General features: G+C 36.3%; 1 protein-coding gene and 2 pseudogenes across 1 annotated transcript; all 3 read left to right on the top strand.

Annotated features, from left to right (window-relative positions):
* Positions 1-394: 394 nt before the first annotated feature.
* LOC128264980 (uncharacterized) lies at positions 395-8,447 on the top strand (annotated as a pseudogene).
* Positions 8,430-10,916, top strand: LOC128264978 (uncharacterized). Its single transcript, XM_053000727.1, has 2 exons — positions 8,430-9,270; positions 9,832-10,916. The coding sequence occupies exons 1-2, from the start codon at positions 8,457-8,459 to the stop codon at positions 10,089-10,091; spliced, it is 1,074 nt and encodes a 357-aa protein (XP_052856687.1). The 5' UTR covers positions 8,430-8,456; the 3' UTR covers positions 10,092-10,916.
* Positions 10,917-11,165: 249 nt separating this feature from the next.
* Positions 11,166-13,671, top strand: LOC128264971 (uncharacterized; annotated as a pseudogene).
* Positions 13,672-21,474: the final 7,803 nt, after the last annotated feature.

Below are 21,474 nucleotides of genomic sequence, written 5' to 3'. Positions count from 1 at the left end.
AGGCGAGTATTTTATCACAAGAACAACACTATGCCAAACGATTCACCATAGAAATGCTACATATCATAAAAACACCTACAGACATACGGATGAACTACAAAACGGACACTGACAATTGCGCTCATTTATATATACACTTACTAGGGAAAGAAAAAAATTAGTTAACAACTCCACGTCACCGGACGCAGACGTGTCAATTAAATGTATGTCAAATGTAAATTGTTTTCTGTTTGTTAAAAATATTAAAATCGTTGTAATTATTTTATAGTTGTCCTGAAGACGGTTGCCGAAGTGCAACCGAAATATATTGACAAAATTACCAAAATTGAAATAATTTTGTGTTTTTTTTCAAAATCCTGACCTCGAGCCGGCTAACAATTAATATACTTTGGAAAGGTCGCCAAAACCAACTATATAAAATAACGGAAGGCACGCCGATAGCATAACACTCCAAAATGGGATATGCGGAAATTAAACGTAACTACTACAAAGCAAGACCAACGATTAACAATTTTCAACTGACGTCAACTAAATTAACCAAGTTAAATACAAACATTAAATTTCTTTTAAAATGTAGGAAGACAAAAATAATACCCAAATTCATAAAAGACAGCACCAGGAGCCACAAATTGTTTACAGACGATAAGGATATACATTTTGACATAAACAAATTACTGGACAAACACACACATTACTACCATATGAAAATATTAAGCTTGCTAATCAAACACAAACATCATATACAAAAAAGACTAATCAAAAAGAGAGAGGATAAGAGAACGATATTACAAAAACAATTAGACCCGAACGACTTCACATCATTTATGGAGAGCGAGCAGAACATTACCAAAAAACTAACAAAAACAACCAAGATGAGACAAATAAGGAAACTAGAAAGACTGCAGATGGAACGGAGCAAAGTTCTAACAGACAACAAAAAAACAGCTGATTGGTTTGTAAACAAAACGGACACCGAATTCCCGCCAGTAATAAAATCACTTTTGGCGAAGGGTCCAAAGTTCGCGCTCCCAATAGAGAAGAAGAAATTCCCTCTCTTAAAATACATTGCGGACGGAGAGGAAATCCTCAAAACTATTATTGACAAAGAGAAACAAGAAGAGGCGCGAACCCAATTCTCTTTGCTTATCAAAGGCCACAAAACATCAAACAAAGAAAGTGCATTTGATCGTGCAATACTAGACACAGTGAGTAAAAAACAAGGAGATTTCTTAAAGAAAATGACGACATTTTAATATTGACCTCAGACAAAGGTAACAAGACGGTAGCTATGAACAAAGATGACTACAACCAAAAAATGAAGGACATATTAAAGGATATGAACACATACAGGACATTAAGGAAAGACCCCACCTCTAGACTACAAACAAAAAATAACGAAATTGTGGACAAACTATTAAAAATGGAACTTATCTCAAGGATCGAAAGAAATAAGTTGACAACCACCACAGCTTTACCACCACGAATTTATAGACTACCCAAAATTCATAAAGAAGGAACCCCTCTACGACCAATCTGCTCCTCCATCGGATCACCATCCTATGCACTATGCAAATACATAATTGACATATTAAAAAACATAACAATAGACTCCAAACAACATAAAAAATTCAGAAGAATTCAAAGAAAAAATCAACAACACATATATTGGCGACGATGAAAGATTAATTTCATTTGACGTAATTTCATTATTTCCGAGTATACCGACAGATCTAGCCCTGGATATAATAAAAAACAAATGGACAATAAGACAAAAACACAGTAAAATACCGCAAACAATATTTATGGACATAATAAAATTTTGTATTCAAGAAAACAGATATTTCAAATTTGAAAACAATTTGTACACACAATTAAAAGAAATGCCTATGGGATCGCCAGCCTCGCCGGTCATTGCAGATATTGTAATGGAAACTCTCCTGGACAACACGTTAGAAAAATTAAGACGACCTCCAAGATTACTGACAAAATACGTAGATGACCTGTTCGCAATCATTCAAGAGGATGACATTAAAACTACACTGACCATGCGCAACTCTTTCGCCAATAATATTAAATTTTCAATGGAACTAGAAGAAAACGACCAATTACCTTATCCCGAATAAAGATAGGTGGGAGCTTAAGTTTCTTTGGGGCTAATTCTTCGTACTCTGTTTCAGGCTCCGCCAGAATGGAAAATCTATTTTCATTTAATGGCCCGAGATTTTCAGGGCTTTTGTTGGTACGGTTTATTTTGGGCATATTGCCGTCAGATTTTTTTGGGGGGGTTAGCTTGCGCTTGGAAATATTAATATAGCGATCCATGCCTGTCTGCATGGCTGAACCCGCTTGCGGAATTGTAATTTTTTCTACCGTAGCTTTGTTTTTGCCGTTTGACCCGATTTTTGCACTTGGTTGTGTTGTTGCTTTACCCGCTGCAGAAGAAGAGAGTGGAGTCGTTATTGCATTGTTGGCGACAGAGACCGTTGTAGTTGACGTAGTTGTTGCTGTTGTTGTTGCACTAGGTGGCAGAAGCTCGTTTGGAGTTTTGCATTGCTCACTCCATGGTGTTTGTGCGGTGAAATGCAAGGCTGGAGAGCAAGAACTAGCTCTCTGGTTTCGGCGGTCAGTAAACTTGCACTTTCTTGCACTTTCGGTTCTAGAATATTACTCGTGAACGAGAAATAGCATTGTTTCGGGCCAAAGAGAGACGACTTTTGTCGTGCTCTCTCTGAATTTTTTTACGGGCTTCGTCTTGTTTTTTTTTGGCGTTGAGTGCGCTGATCCACGTTCTTACTCATTTATTGATGGAGCGTAATATTAATTAATTAATTAACTAAAACTTTAGTTAACGATATGCGAATTAGCATCGCGAATCGCAAAACCTCGCGTTTATAAATTTTTTCGAACGTTTTCGACTTAGTGGCTTATTGTTTTTCCGGAGCGTTAAGAAAACACGTCTACACGCGACCGAAGTTGACTTTGATTGACACTTATTTGACGGAGTTATCGATCGCCAATTTTCATCGCCCAATGACGCGATTACCTAAATCGGGATTATGTTCATCGTCCGATCTGGTCCCATGTACCGGCGCCTATATAAGCGAAGACAAAGCCCCAGACCAGTCACTTGCTTTCCGACGAGCTTCGATTAAACATCACCAGGGAGGAATATCCGGAAAAACCAAGTAGGTCGTTTCTTCCAACGACCCAGAACACTAGGTACCCGACGTACTCAAACGACGAGACACCACGCACCAAGCAGTGCAACACTCGGGCCTTCTGTAGCGCCAGAATCACACACTAAGCAGCGCAACACTCGGACCTTCAGCAGCGCCGGCACCAAAAACCAAGCAGTGCAACACTTGGTCCTTCCTCCTGCACCACGCACCAAGCAGTGCTACATCCGAATATCAAGCAGTGGAAGATTTAACCCTTCCTCTGCGCCAATCCCGCGCACAAATTGGTGCAACACTTACAAGCAGTACGGGACTCGGCCCTTCAGCAGCGTCGACACCACTCAGCAATCAGTGATATACTAGGACCTTCCGCACCGTCGGTAGCACTCAGCAAGCAGTCGTGCACTGGGCCATTCAGCAGCGCCGACATCAACCCAGCAAGCAGTGCAACACTAGGCTCTTCATACCTCCGAGATAATTATAATTATAAACGTGGCCTTATTATCACATATAACCATACTCTGGTTCGCGTTCGATCTATGTTATTCTTTGGGGAAAGGGAGGTAAATTGATCTGAAGAGGAAAACAAATTTCTGTCTGGAATTCTGGCCACGAGCTATACCGAAACAGGGTCGTTACAAGTCTCAGAAAATTTGTAGCAATAAGAAATGTAGACGTTACACCTGGCACTTGTAAAAAAAATTGTTCACCTAAATATAGAGGTCCATATAAAATAAACAAATATCCTGGAAACGCTTGGGTGGTTGTTTGTGCAACTGTTTGGTGAGAGAAAATATCTAGTTGCATTTTCGGAGTTAATGAGAGTTTAGCGCAGCCGAATTGCAACCAATCGTAGTCAAGCAGGTGTACCCCTTCGACTGCAGTTCAACACAGTTCAAGCAGTGCTACTTTTAACCGTTTAACTACTTTACATAAATATGGTTGGACATGTAAAAAAAAAAGCCGGAACTTCAAACCGTCTTCAGATTCAAGCCAATAACTATGTTGCAGGCGATCTACGAATACATGGTATTTTATTTGTAGGTAATGAGAATCTTCGGAATCGGTGCATATTGTCGTGAGCAACCCCTAAATCTCTAGCTTTTGGGCTTTGAAGTTTCTACGCCGTTCTATGTCAATGAGCAGCTTACTCCTCAAAACTACTCCATTTTCAAAGAAGCAATGCGTCTCAAAAATCTTCGGCGGCTAGCAGCAGTCTTTTCCCGTAGGGGTCTGGTGCACATTAAACATCAAACCGGAGGGGAAGCCATATCCATCGAAAGTCTTCAAAAACTTATCGATATTGCTCCACAACAGAGTTCTATCTCCAACCAGTCTGATGCCGCTAAAAAAAAAATTCCTTTCTTGACATATAATCGAATATCAACTATGCTAATGTTCTTTAATTTTTTTAACTAGTAGAATTCAAGAAATTTTAGGTGTGGTGCGTAGGTTACGCTTTATTTTATGTGGAGCGCTTCAGTTTGAGTATGCAATACCAGTTTTAAAATGGCCGATGAACCCAACTTAGAATTATCAGCCAACTCCAAGAATGTTTTATATGATCAAATTTCAGTTCCGGTATTTTTAAAACATGACCTCATATTTCTAACCTACAATCTTGACATTTCTTTCCAGAGTTTATAGGGACTTAAAAACGTAGTTATGACTTTCCTGTCAACTAAATTTTATTTGTACGACTAAAGCACGCCTTACCACGACTTAAAAGAAAAAATTGGGTAATATAGCAACCTTTAGCTTTATTTAAACACTAAATATGGTGTTTTAAATTAAAAACAAAAAAGATTCTGTTGTATCTTTTTGCCTATAATGTTATACCCTGTTCCTTACCACGGAGGGGAGAACTTTGCTACGTTAGCTGCAGAACATACAGAATTTAAGGAGCTGGTTTATAACTTTGAGTCTCTTACCACTGGTGGGGAAAGACTGCAGAGTGCCTCGAAGGACCAAAAATTAAAAGATCGACCAAATAATGCTTTATTTGCTGAGTTATAATTTCAAACTGCTTTGTTTCATAAGATTCTTAGAAAGTTACACTGTTTTGATTCGTATTCTATTCATATCTATGGACTACGCAGAGACCGTATCTGTTTGCCCTGAGCGGGAGAGCTATATTTCGACCCCCGCACAAGTCCCTTGTGTAGCCCGAAAAAAATTTTAAGTGATAATACTTGGAGGCTCAAGAGATTACAGATTACAAGTGCTAACAAGTATTCGCTTGCATGGTTTGAGTTACAGATCGGAAATTATGGCTCTGGATCGATTGACAAAGTGACGAGCACACAGCTCATAAAATCATTTAATTGGAATTATTATCTTATTTCTCAATAAATTCATTTAAAAACATCATCCATAACGAAAATCCACCCGATTATAAGATTACCATACCGTTTCCCACCTTCCATAGACACACAGTTTTACGACCACAATTCAAGATGGATGTCCAAATTCAGTTATTACAAAAGTGTTTCCCAATATAAAGGGAATTTTTTACAAAAGAAGACGTAATGGGAGAGATTAAACAAATATACCCAGCAAATTTGGATCTGGTAAACGACTTAATGATAGAGATTCAAAAAATATACTCATTAAAATTTTGATCTTGTAAAAAAAGGTTCAGAAGCCCATATCAGAGCACATAAAAACGCAAAAGAAAACAGAAATCAACTTGCTGATAAATGTGATTTCCCCAAAATGAAACAACAAATATTAACACGAGTTAAACAATGTCAGGTGTGTAAGGAAGGAAAATACGATAGGCATCCACCTAACCCAAAAATTACAGAAACACCAATTCATATTGACATATTCTCGACCGAAAAAAAATCGTAATGACAGCAATAGATACATTTTAAAACAGGGGTGCTTAAAACTGCCTTATGGTAGTGAATTTACTAACAGATTTAAAAAAGATCACGAACACAAGTAAAGAATTCGGTGTAGAGCCGGGTAGAAGACAAAACCAAATTTCATTTGACTGGACATCCAAAACAAAAAAAAAACGTAATTGTTGTTGCCTTGCCCCGGTCTTATTAATAACGAATTGGACAGCAAAGAAAAAGCGAAAAATTGTTAATGTATAGCAAAATGTGCCCAGCAAGCTTAGCTATGTGCCGGCACTCACGTCTCCATAAGCATGTGCATTTACAAAAAAATTGTGCTCGAAGTGCACAGGCGTAGAAACTCCTTAATATAAAACTAGCACAAGCTAAATTATTAAATCGAAATCAACAAAAGATATTTAAAAAAAACCGTTACATGACATATTATTTTAATGTGGAGTACCAAAGTTCGTTGTAATGGGTCACAAAAAATCTTTTAATTTAGCAAAAATTCATTTTATGATGAAAGATTAATTAGGCATACAAATTTATAACTAGGCATAAAATTATAAAACACCTTTGAGGAATTGCTAAACAGAGCTCTTTATAAATATATAAATACACAATACATTCAGTTACAAAAAACCACCACTAGAAATTTCTTTTGGAAAAAACGTGACCACTGGGCCAGAACAGTATGAAAAAAGTAGACAAGACAATATAGAAGCAAACATAGAAACAAATGATCAACTTAGAAAATCACAATAAAGAATGGAAAACCATTAGAACATTCTTTCCAGGTCAAGAAATGTTTGTTAAATAAAACACTAGATAGGAAACAATCCCCACTATTCAAAAAAATAATTGTTAAAGAAAACCGAAATATGACCATTATTACAAAAGCAGGTAGAGTCGTCCACAAAAATAATATTTAAGGTGATTAATTCCGAAAATATATACAAGAATTATAGGTTCGAAATTTACAATATAAAAAAAATAATAAGTAACATTCTCAACATTAAAAGATGTTGTCCGATTGGGGTTATCAAGACGTTCGTGAGAGTTCGGCCAAAACCCTGAAAAAATACCTTTGTTTAATATCTTACTTCTGTCATTACAGGATGTTGTTACTTATAACACTGTTGTCGTTTGCCATTGCAACTACCGATATTATGAACTATACCGACGTAGCATTACGATTTACAAGATTAAAGGACAATTAAATACGTCTTCCGTAAAACTAATCTATTTAAATAAGAAAACACAATTTAAATGAACTAAGATATAGTTACCTCTATCATATCCTAACTTATGAAGAACAATCACTTTCTGCATTAAGTACATTAACACTAACCTTTAAAGGCCGATAAACAAGATCAATAAATATGTATTATCGGTTCAGCTTGGAATTACATTGCAGGTAGCTCGGATCACGATAAACTAGTAATGGTTGAACAAAATCTTGAACAAAATCTATAATAATATCTGTTTACATAGAATGCTCAAAATTTCAGACACGGATTACCACAAAGAGACGACCCAGGAGATAAAATCAATGTTGACAGACAATGATTTCCCAAAACACATCATAAAAACATTATTATCGGAACACAAAACAACAAAACAAAATAGCGTTAAAAACAATAAAAACAAAAAAATCAATTACATACGTCCCGGCATTATCCGAACGTGTAGCGAAATCGGAATGCTACGACAAAGAAATCATAAGTATCGCACATAAACCGGACCACACATTAAAATCTATATACAACAGAACAAAATCAAAGATAAATGAAATTGACAAAAAAGACGTAATATATAAAATACCGTGCAACGGCAACAACAACGAAATATGCAACATGATATATATAGGAACAACAAAATCTAAATTAAAAACTAGACTAGCACAACATAAATCGGACTTCAAAGCTAGACATCATACGAGCGCGCAAAAAACAGCACTCATGTCCCACTGTGCCAAGAGTAATCACTCACCGAACTTCGAAGAGGCGAGTGTTTTATCACAAGAACAACACTATGCCAAACGATTCACCATAGAAATGCTACATATCATAAAAACACCTACAGACATACGGATGAACTACAAAACGGACACTGACAATTGCGCTCATTTATATAGACACTTACTAGGGAAAGAAAAAAATTAGTTAACAACTCCACGTCACCGGACGCAGACGTATCAATTTAATGGATGTCAAATGAAAATTGTTTTCTGTTTGTTAAAAATATTAAAATCGTTGTAATTATTTTATAGTTGTCCTGAAGACGGTTGCCGAAGTGCAACCGAAATATATTGACAAAATTACCAAAATTGAAATAATTTTGTGTTTTTTTTTTCAATTATATACTTTGGAAAGGTCGTTAAAACCAACTATATAAAATAACGGAAGGCACGCCGATAGCATAACACTCCAAAATGGGATATGCGGAAATTAAACGTAACTACTACAAAGCAAGACCAACGATTAACAATTTTCAACTGACGTCAACTAAATTAACCAAGTTAAATACAAACATTAAATTTCTTTTAAAATGTAGGAAGACAAAAATAATACCCAAATTCATAAAAGACAGCACCAGGAGCCACAAATTGTTTACAGACGATAAGGATATACATTTTGACATAAACAAATTACTGGACAAACACACACATTACTACCATATGAAAATATTAAGCTTGCTAATCAAACACAAACATCATATACAAAAAAGACTAATCAAAAAGAGAGAGGATAAGAGAACGATATTACAAAAACAATTAGACCCGAACGACTTCACATCATTTATGGAGAGCGAGCAGAACATTACCAAAAAACTAACAAAAACAACCAAGATGAGACAAATAAGGAAACTAGAAAGACTGCAGATGGAACGGAGCAAAGTTCTAACAGACAACAAAAAAACAGCTGATTGGTTTGTAAACAAAACGGACACCGAATTCCCGCCAGCAATAAAATCACTTTTGGCGAAGGGTCCAAAGTTCGCGCTCCCAATAGAGAAGAAGAAATTCCCTCTCTTAAAATACATTGCGGACGGAGAGGAAATCCTCAAAACTATTATTGACAAAGAGAAACAAGAAGAGGCGCGAACCCAATTCTCTTTGCTTATCAAAGACCACAAAACATCAAACAAAGAAAGTGCATTTGATCGTGCAATACTAGACACAGTGGGACAAACAAGGAGATTTCTTAAAGAAAATGACGACATTTTAATATTGACCTCAGACAAAGGTAACAAGACGGTAGCTATGAACAAAGATGACTACAACCAAAAAATGAAGGACATATTAAAGGATATGAACACATACAGGACATTAAGGAAAGACCCCACCTCTAGACTACAAACAAAAAATAACGAAATTGTGGACAAACTATTAAAAATGGAACTTATCTCAAGGATCGAAAGAAATAAGTTGACAACCACCACAGCTTTACCACCACGAATATATGGACTACCCAAAATTCATAAAGAAGGAACCCCTCTACGACCAATCTGCTCCTCCATCGGATCACCATCCTATGCACTATGCAAATACATAATTGACATATTAAAAAACATAACAATAGACTCCAAATACAACATAAAAAATTCAGAAGAATTCAAAGAAAAAATCAACAACACATATATTGGCGACGATGAAAGATTAATTTCATTTGACGTAATTTCATTATTTCCGAGTATACCGACAGATCTAGCCCTGGATATAATAAAAAACAAATGGACAATAATACAAAAACACAGTAAAATACCGCAAACAATATTTATGGACATAATAAAATTTTGTATTCAAGAAAACAGATATTTCAAATTTGAAAACAATTTGTACACACAATTAAAAGGAATGCCTATGGGATCGCCAGCCTCGCCGGTCATTGCAGATATTGTAATGGAAACTCTCCTGGACAACACGTTAGAAAAATTAAGACGACCTCCAAGATTACTGACAAAATACGTAGATGACCTGTTCGCAATCATTCAAGAGGATGACATTAAAACTACACTGACCATGCTCAACTCTTTCACCAATAATATAAATTTACAATGGAACTAGAAGAAAACGACCAATTACCTTATTTGGACTCAGTGATAATTAGACGTGGAAATCGATTAAAATTAAAATGGTACAAGAAACCAATTGCGTCCGGACGAATCATCAATTTCAACTCCAAACACCCAAAACAAATGATAATAAATACAGCTAGAAGCTGTATACATAGAATGCTCAAAATTTCAGACACGGATTACCACGAAGAGACGACCCAGGAGATAAAATCAATGTTGACAGACAATGATTTCCCAAAACACATAATAAAAACATTATTATCGGAACACAAAACAACAAAACAAAATAGCGTTAAAAACAATAAAAACAAAAATATATGTCAATTACATACGTCCCGGCATTATCCGAACGTGTAGCGAAATCGGAATGCTACGACAAAGAAAACATAAGTATCGCACATAAACCGGACCACACATTAAAATCTATATACAACAGAACAAAATCAAAGATAAATGAAATTGACAAAAAAGACGTAATATATAAAATACCGTGCAACGGCAACAACAACGAAATATGCAACATGATATATATAGGAACAACAAAATCTAAATTAAAAACTAGACTAGCACAACATAAATCGGACTTCAAAGCTAGACATCATACGAGCGCGCAAAAAACAGCACTCATGTCCCACTGTGCCAAGAGTAATCACTCACCGAACTTCGAAGAGGCGAGTATTTTATCACAAGAACAACACTATGCCAAACGATTCACCATAGAAATGCTACATATCATAAAAACACCTACAGACATACGGATGAACTACAAAACGGACACTGACAATTGCGCTCATTTATATAGACACTTACTAGGGAAAGAAAAAAATTAGTTAACAACTCCACGTCACCGGACGCAGACGTGTCAATTAAATGTATGTCAAATGTAAATTGTTTTCTGTTTGTTAAAAATATTAAAATCGTTGTAATTATTTTATAGTTGTCCTGAAGACGGTTGCCGAAGTGCAACCGAAATATATTGACAAAATTACCAAAATTGAAATAATTTTGTGTTTTTTTTCAACATCCTGACCTCGAGCCGGCTAACAATTAATATACTTTGGAAAGGTCGCCAAAACCAACTATATAAAATAACGGAAGGCACGCCGATAGCATAACACTCCAAAATGGGATATGCGGAAATTAAACGTAACTACTACAAAGAAAGACCAACGATTAACAATTTTCAACTGACGTCAGCTAAATTAACCAAGTTAAATACAAACATTAAATTTCTTTAAAATGTAGGAAGACAAAAATAATACCCAAATTCATAAAAGACAGCACCAGGAGCCACAAATTGTTTACAGACGATAAGGATATACATTTTGACATAAACAAATTACTGGACAAACACACACATTACTACCATATGAAAATATTAAGCTTGCTAATCAAACACAAACATCATATACAAAAAAGACTAATCAAAAAAGAGAGAGGGTAAGAGAACGATATTACAAAAACAATTAGACCCGAACGACTTCACATCATTTATGGAGAGCGAGCAGAACATTACCAAAAAACTAACAAAAACAACCAAGATGAGACAAATAAGGAAACTAGAAAGACTGCAGATGGAACGGAGCAAAGTTCTAACAGACAACAAAAAAACAGCTGATTGGTTTGTAAACAAAACGGACACCGAATTCCCGCCAGCAATAAAATCACTTTTGGCGAAGGGTCCAAAGTTCGCGCTCCCAATAGAAAGAAGAAATTCCCTCTCTTAAAATACATTGCGGACGGAGAGGAAATCCTCAAAACTATTATTGACAAAGAGAAACAAGAAGAGGCGCGAACCCAATTCTCTTTGCTTATCAAAGACCACAAAACATCAAACAAAGAAAGTGCATTTGATCGTGCAATACTAGACACAGTGAGTAAAAAACAAGGAGATTTCTTAAAGAGAATAACGACATTTTAATATTGACCTCAGACAAAGGTAACAAGACGGTAGCTATGAACAAAGATGACTACAACCAAAAAATGAAGGACATATTAAAGGATATGAACACATAAAGGACATTAAGGAAAGACCCCACCTCTAGACTACAAACAAAAAATAACGAAATTGTGGACAAACTATTAAAAATGGAACTTATCTCAAGGATCGAAAGAAATAAGTTGACAACCACCACAGCTTTACCACCACGAATTATGGACTACCCAAAATTCATAAAGAAGGAACCCCTCTACGACCAATCTGCTCCTCCATCGGATCACCATCCTATGCACTATGCAAATACATAATTGACATATTAAAAAACATAACAATAGACTCCAAACAACATAAAAAATTCAGAAGAATTCAAAGAAAAAATCAACAACACATATATTGGCGACGATGAAAGATTAATTTCATTTGACGTAATTTCATTATTTCCGAGTATACCGACAGATCTAGCCCTGGATATAATTAAAAACAAATGGACAATAAGACAAAAACACAGTAAAATACCGCAAACAATATTTATGGAAATAATAAAATTTTGTATTCAAGAAAACAGATATTTCAAATTTGAAAACAATTTGTACACACAATTAAAAGAATGCCTATGGGATCGCCAGCCTCGCCGGTCATTGCAGATATTGTAATGGAAACTCTCCTGGACAACACGTTAGAAAAATTAAGACGACCTCCAAGATTACTGACAAAATACGTAGATGACCTGTTCGCAATCATTCAAGAGGATGACATTAAAACTACACTGACCATGCGCAACTCTTTCACCAATAATATTAAATTTACAATGGAACTAGAAGAAAACGACCAATTACCTTATTTGGACTATGTGATAATTAGACGTGGAAATCGATTAAAATTAAAATGGTACAAGAAACCAATTGCGTCCGGACGAATCATCAATTTCAACTCCAAACACCCAAAACAAATGATAATAAATACAGCTAGAAGCTGTATACATAGAATGCTCAAAACTTCAGACACGGATTACCACAAAGAGACGACCCAGGAGATAAAATCAATGTTGACAGACAATGATTTCCCAAAACACATCATAAAAACATTATTATCGGAACACAAAACAACAAAACAAAATAGCGTTAAAAACAATAAAAACAAAAAAATCAATTACATACGTCCCGGCATTATCCGAACGTGTAGCGAAATCGGAATGCTACGACAAAGAAATCATAAGTATCGCACATAAACCGGACCACACATTAAAATCTATATACAACAGAACAAAATCAAAGATAAATGAAATTGACAAAAAAGACGTAATATATAAATACCGTGCAACGGCAACAACAACGAAATATGCAACATGATATATATAGGAACAACAAAATCTAAATTAAAAACTAGACTAGCACAACATAAATCGGACTTCAAAGCTAGACATCATACGAGCGCGCAAAAAACAGCACTCATGTCCCACTGCGCCAAGAGTAATCACTCACCGAACTTCGAAGAGGCGAGTATTTTATCACAAGAACAACACTATGCCAAACGATTCACCATAGAAATGCTACTTATCATAAAAACACCTACAGACATACGGATGAACTACAAAACGGACACTGACAATTGCGCTCATTTATATATACACTTACTAGGGAAAGAAAAAAATTAGTTAACAACTCCACGTCACCGGACGCAGACGTGTCAATTAAATGTATGTCAAATGTAAATTGTTTTCTGTTTGTTAAAAATATTAAAATCGTTGTAATTATTTTATAGTTGTCCTGAAGACGGTTGCCGAAGTGCAACCGAAATATATTGACAACATTACCAAAATTGAAATAATTTTGTGTTTTTTTTCAAAATCCTGACCTCGAGCCGGCTAACAAATATTATACTTTGGAAAGGTCGCCAAAACCAACTATATTGTTAAAATTCTTAAATTCGAACCAACCAATTCTGAGAATTTAATTTTAAACCTGTTATTAAAAATCAATCAATATTTCATTTGTATACAAATGAAGCTTTTATGCAGAATGAAATGATACTAGATTTACCGGATAATTGTAAAAGATTTAATCACATTACAATTTGTAACAAACACAAAACAATAGACTTAAGACAAGCGAAATGTTCAGGGCAAGGAAGCGCTATGTGAATTCAGCAGTGCGGATCATAAAAGAACAATCGAAAAAAGAGATGAAGGAATTCTATTGCTCATCGACTTCAATGACTACGGGGTTTTAAAAAATAGTTTTCAACATATAAAGGGCACGTTCGTAATAAACTTTTGGAATGACACAATCAATATAAACGGCAAAAATATTATAAATATTTAAAAAAGGATAAAGTTATCTTTCAAATTCAAGAAACAATTCCGACTAATACCAAAACAATACTTAAATCAATATTACCAGAATTCAATAATATTCCTTACTTCTTAATCCACCTAACGACAAATAGAATTCTAAGGAGAGAGTTAAAGACAGTTAAATTTCACAACAAAATTGCAATTAGTATTGCAACATTGTTCAACCCATTCTGCCAAAGCTTAGATCAGGGTTAAAGGGATTGGCATTTTTATATTTTCAAGAGATGTTAACTTTTCTTTGAAGCATTCACATTTATTGGCATCTGAATCTAAAATGTTATGATACTTATTCTTTTGCATAAATAAGTTTCCAATTATTGTCACTGAAGACAACCAGCCTAAGGGGTCGATAATATTATTCGCATGTTAATTTTAGTACAGGGTTCACTTCTAAGATTTAAATTAAGTTCTACTATATTTGGGAACCATTGAAAATCTATAATATTTTATTTTCTTCTTTGCTTTTCATTGCTATAACTATTTCTGGGACATTGGAAATCCATTTTCTAAGGTTGAGGACTACCTTTTCTAATTCGAAGGTTATATCTTCAATGTGTTTTTTGGCTTCCTGTATGGATCATTAAAAAATTATTTTTAGTTATTTCTTTTATTGACAAATTTTCGAATTGATATATAATTTCAGCACCCCGTCTTGGGGCTATATAGAATGCCGATGCTGTACCGTGAGTTAGTCTAAAATCTTTTAGTTTTTTTTTGGTGAGTCTCTCCAAATAATTTGCAAATAGTGTTGATCTTCTTCGTCCAAATTTATTTGCCGGTACATTTTCTTAATGTCCGCCGATAATACCATTTACGCCATTTGACGATGATATCAAAGATATCTTTTTGGACTCTTGGTCCAACCCACATGATGTCATTTAGTCTTTTGTTGTTTTTAGTTAGATATCTTACAACACATTGATAGGGTAAATAGCATTTTGCTCCTTTTTTGGTCTCTATCATAAGTCTTAAGTTAATAATGCATGAATTTTATATAATTTTTTTTTAAATTTTATATTTATTTTTTAGTTATAAAATCACGCTATTGCTTGCGCCTTGGAGTCTTCTTTTTCATTTTTTGACCACATATGTCCCATTTATAATTTTCGTCTCTAAAATAGGCCTTTCACAAATTTCTTCCTCAATATCATTATTATCATTTTACATTTCCCAAAACCTCTTTAAGTCCCCTACTCCCATAGTAGTAGCCTCATATAATTTTGACCTTTTGATTTTGTACATCTGGATACAATCCTTCCGAATTCAGTGTTCTAGTAGTCCGCCTATTTTAACTACTCCATCCTTTACGATATAGGGATATAAATCAATAAATATATAATAATATCATTTACCCTACTTGGTTTATTAAAGTGAGGGTCCGCCAACGTATTAGATCGGTAAAGCTTTCATTAGTTTTGGAAGAAGTATAACTTTAACATTTTGTGGATTTTTAGTATTGTCGCACATTATCATACTTAAACTAACTTTGTGCTTTGAAGAACAAGTGTCTGAACAGGACACTCCACTAACCTCGGTGATAATTTGTTTACGAGATAAATTTAATATTTGTGCAGCTTCTTCTGTATAATGGTGCATTGCGATCCACTACCACTTAATGCCCTTAGGTTTTCCACCTTTATTAGATTTTATTTCAATCAATGCCAAAGCTGGAAATGCTTGTTCTTAAGTAACGCACATGCTTACTTTTTCTCTTTTTTTCTGTCGAGAAATAGACTGTGGTTTTTTTTGTAAATCGAACATAAATATTCAGAATTAGAATGCTTAAATGCTATTGCACAAGCCCTGTTTTTGGATAAATTCCCCTTGTTCTATAGGACTCATTCCTCTAAACTTATAAGACTTTGTTGTAAAGTGTCGTACCATTTTACAAAGTAGACAACTTTCCTTAACAGTGGTATTTACCACTTTTATAAAAGGTTTCTTTTCATCATTTAGTGATGAGCCAGAACCAACACGTTGTTCTAAAAACTCTATAACATAGTTTAGTAATTGAATTTCCTTAGTTTTTCTTAAATGCGTTTAATGTTGAATTTTCGGATAATAATGTGTGCGAAAATCCTATCAAGATACTCACCCTTGCAGAGAGTGTTAAAATTTCAGTCAGAAGTTTGAAACGCAGTGAAGGAGACATTACCGACCCTATAAAGTAAATACATTCTTGATCAGCATTACTAGGAGAGTCGATCTAGCCATGTCCATCTGTCCGTCCGTCTATCTGTCTGTCCATCCGTTTATACGCAAACTAATCTCTCAGTTTTAAGGCTATGTGCATGTAGCTTTTCTTAAAGTTATCTTCCTCTTGCAGGTAGTATATAAGTCGGAAGGATGATATATTTTCTTTATTCGTTGATGATTTAAGAACACGATGGCTTTACAGAATCGGTTTGATTCTAGCCCTCAGCATTTTTAGCAATTCCGCAGCCCCTCTTCTATTTTCCCAACGAATTTGAGGGGAGGCAGCAAGGGTTGTCATAATGCCAAAAAAAAAAAAACAAGTATCTCTCTGGATCTTATTTTTAGCACGCTTTTTTGTGTTCCTTTCAATATGGTAAGATAGGTATTAAATCAAAGTGTTTTTGTTCTTATTATTTTTAATTTAAAGTTCATTTGTGCGAAATGTGTTTCGTTGGGATGTTTTTGATCGCCTTTGGCACCTCTGGTTTTCAATACTACTTGCGAAAATTTCACAGCACTGACACCAGTCGTTATAAGCACTGGCTAAAAAGTGTGTTAATTACGATTTAATGCGTTAAACTAGTATAACATTAATGCCATTAGACGAGTGATAATAATTAATTTAATCAGCCCTGAAGCAGCAAAACTGTGACAAATTAAACGCCGTTGTCAACAGGGGACATCAGCCAGACAGCTGATTTGATTTGGGAACCAATGAAACTAAAAGAAGGGAAATTTTCCTATTTTAAAGGAAAATCCGAAAATGTTATCAAATTCACTTCCGAGTGAAAACAGGCCTGATAAATGGTTTAATATTTAAGAATCACGCTTTTAATTTTATTCAAATCGGAAAACGATATCATATAGCTGCCATAGGAACGATCAAATTATTGGGGTGAAAATATCATAGCCTCAACGGGTTTTAATGTGTACTCATATAGTCTGAAATTTAGTTGTCTTAAAGGTGTTTAATTTTTGAAGTAGCTGCAAGTGTATATTAACTTAGGCTTGCAAAGTTTGCTCCCTTTCTTGATCGAACTTCTGGGTGGCGTTAACTGATGTTCCAAATCGGTAGTAAAGTGGCACTGGTTTATAGGAGATGGTGAGAGCAACAGGGGCAATGTCAGCGGGCAAATTGCCGATTACCTTACCCAATGGCTTGGGCTTTTACCGAAAACAGTGGACGCAGCCACGAATAATCTTCGTGCACGCCTCTCGAGCATTGATAGGGCAAATCTGCTGCGTCAAAAGTGACACCATTACTTTGGCACCTCCATGATAATGAGTCTGATGTAAATTGCGAAGAAACAGCGTAATAATGTTTTGAGTCAGAAAAATTGGATATTTGGCATCATAGGGAATATGCACATTAAGCAACCTGCACCCAACACGAATTAATCGACAAGTCACACCTTCTAGCTCGCGTGTGTGTTTGAAGAGACTTAGACGTTGACGTATGAGGCAAAACTTTCAAATCTTCCTAGCTTGATGTATTCTAAACCCAACTCAAGTCTCTAATGTACTTGGACCAGCCTGGTGAACCATAATTTTAATTCTTTCGCAGAGATAGGAACCGATTTACGTATGATCCGAAGTAGTTTATTAAACGACGAACATCTTCAAATAATATCAATACTGCCACGCAGTTCTTGTTCTCGGGAAGCTGTAAGTCAGGGGAAACTTCAATCTGATGAAGACGAGACCACATCCACAATGTACATTTCAAACATCTATGCCTGTTTCCCGTGAAATTAATCAGCCGTGTTCTCTTCTGTAGGCATGTTCTCTGAGATCTCTTGGATGCAATGAACGTTGCTATGGTGGATGGATCCCTTTTCAATCCAAATAACCGGACTTGAGAATCCGACCAAAAATTAATGCTTTTCTATTCAAAGTTGGTTAGCAGGAGTGCAACTTGAGCCCATAGTTTGGCAACAAGATACGCTGCACACAACTCAAGCCTTGGGATTGATATAAGTGGGGACACTTAAAGGGGGAAACTCGCGACTTGGCGGTTAGCCGTCTCGACAAACTATGTCCCCTAACAGTGGTACGGATGTTTATGCCACAGCCTTAGGCTTCACTCAATGCATCTGCAAAGCCGAAGATTTGGGCAGTTTCATAAGCGGACATACAGATATATCTATTTTGGCAAACTTTAGTAAATTCTGCTTGAATCTGTTCCAGCTAGTATGTAAACTCAAGGAAACTGACTCGTCCCAATCCAATTCTTGGTGCCACAGCTCCTGAAGCAAGATTTTGTTCTAGTGATCAACGGACACAATAAACCCAATGGTCCCAAACAAACGAGCTGTGAAGGACAAAATGCGTTTTGGTGGTGGTTAGGAAGTGTCATATTGAGGATTCCATTACATACCGAGTGTTTTAACGGAAGCGGCAGAGTCGAATGTAAGCGACTTATCTGGCCCTCTGTTAACTCTGTCTTGTGAGCATATCGTCAACATAGAAGTCGCTTGATGTTTACGTTTGAGCATGGATAATTACGTTGCTGGTGCAACAACACTTCAGATTACACTTGTGACCTAAGAAGTATGTTTCCCCTTCCCACATAAATAGGATGGGATAACCCAAAAAATTGACATTTAACATTTATGACATACACTTGTTCCCATAAAAAGAGTATACATATAAACTCCTAGAATTAACCCCTAAAATTGGTTGTACATAAGAACACTGTAACTAGTACATAAATGAAATAGGGTATAAAAGACACAATGAGCGCCAAATAAAGATCAGTTCCTAACGAAATACTGTTGTGTTTTAGTCAGAGATTCGGAGGTTAGCGGTATAATTTGCTAGTTGAACGGAACGGTTTTAGCTACCCCCAAGACACGCGATATACGCTGCTAAGATATGGTCCTTCAAGCATAAGATTTCTTTGCTCATGTAGACTGCCAAGCCGATCGGTATATTTGACGGTATCCACGGTAGAAAAGTCCGCAAGGCGCACTTAACGGTGCACGACGGCCGATTGCAACCTAAGACTGCTGCGTGGGACGAAAACGCGGTGGACGTAAGAAAGATCAGGATGAAGCGACAGAGAGCGGCCTTTTAAGGAGGCAACTGCGGACGCTTGAATACAGAGCTGCAACGGCGTGGGAAATCCACTCAACGAGGAACAAGAGCAGAACCGCGGCTAAAATTGTAGCGACAGCGGATGCTTGTGACTGCAGCGCAGCTACAACGGCGTGGGAGGTCCACAAATATACCGAAATCACATCGGCAAGCGACAGCGGAGACTTGAGAGTTAGCTACTACGGCGTGGGAGGTCCACGAACCAAGTAACGGACCGCGGCTTACACATCGGCAAGCGACAGCGGAGGCTTGAAAATAAATCTATAACGGCGTGGAAGGTCCACGAAATAATACGAATCAAGCGTCGGACCACGGCTATTAGGCTAGCGTCAGTGGAGGCTTGGTGCAAAGAAAAAATCATCACATCGGCGAGGCGACACGGCGTGGAAGGTCCACAAAATAATACTAATCAAGCGTCGGACCACGGCTATTAGGCTAGCGTCAGTGGAGGCTTGGTGCAAAAAAAAAAATCATCACATCGGCGAGGCGACAGCGGACACGTAAGAAGCGTAATCCACGGCCGAGTCACCATTAGATGGAAGAGTTTCATCAGAAATTTAATCGAGTATTTGAAAAGGCACAGGATTTCCGGGAAGCAGCGGCGAGAAAAGGAGCAGGATCACAACCATTGACTATCGAGGAGTACAAGGCCCGTCAAAAAAAGTCCCGAGCAACTCAGGAGAAGAAGAAAAAATCTAAAAGATCTGGAAAGAAGACGCTGAAAGGGTGAAAAATAAAATAATTATAAAGGCTTATCAACCTCTCAACAGGGGTATATTAGAAACAATTGTTCAAAGAATTAGCATTGTTAAGAAATAAATCCACTAACAAATATATAGTAAAATGGTACACACAAGAGAAACGCTTAATGCTCTGGCGCCTAGTCAATCAGCCATATATAGCCAGATGAAGAAATGGGAAGACGATGTCATCAAATTTTCGATTTGAAATTCCTATCTGAAGTACAGAGTAAATGGGAACTATTCAAAAGTCAGCATCAGGAGCTGTTGGCAAACGCATCAGCGTTCACAGGAGATTTCTTCTCAAAAGATGGGTATGGGAAAAAAAACAAGCCCTAAAAAACAACATTTTGGCGGAATTTAATAAGAAACAATGAAATACTCGATGCAAGAATTGGTTGGCGATCAGGAAATGCGCTTACACGAGTACAACTAAGCAAGACAAGCGCTTCATGGAACTTTGAAAACTGCGGGCCAAGACCCGAAACTACAACTATGATATATGATATATATTGAGGAAGATTTTGAGCGGCTTACTGAAACGATTTTAGAGGAGTATGAGAAATAAAAATTGAAAAAAGAAATAAAGAAATTTGGATGCAGCAGAATAAATTCGAAGATCGTCGCGTTTCTATTAGGGAGATGGAGATTCCCGCATTTTTTGGAGACATTTCCGCATGGTCGGGATTTTTTCACATGTATAATGAAATGGTTGACAGCGATGAAATGATGAAGCCTAAGATGAAACTAATGCGACTGAAGGATAGTGAAGCATCATATTTGATAAAGCATCTGCTGATATGTGATGAAAATTATAAAATAGCTTTGGATATAAAAATTAAAAAATAGACACGAGAACAGAACAAATTCTTGATTTACCAATGATGAACAGCGAATTAGAAAGAAGTATTTTAAACAAGCTGAAGACAGCGCATAAAAATGCACCGTATGCCATTAAGGGCATGGGTATCGCGGTAGATGACGCCGATGTTTTCATCGCTGGAATATTATTGAGGAAATTTGATCGACAAGGACAAGAACAATACGA

This window comes from Drosophila gunungcola, unplaced genomic scaffold (genome assembly GCF_025200985.1).
Source record: "Drosophila gunungcola strain Sukarami unplaced genomic scaffold, Dgunungcola_SK_2 000087F, whole genome shotgun sequence".
NCBI classification, from domain to species: Eukaryota; Metazoa; Arthropoda; class Insecta; order Diptera; family Drosophilidae; genus Drosophila; species Drosophila gunungcola.
This window is presented reverse-complemented; position numbering and strand designations above follow the sequence as displayed.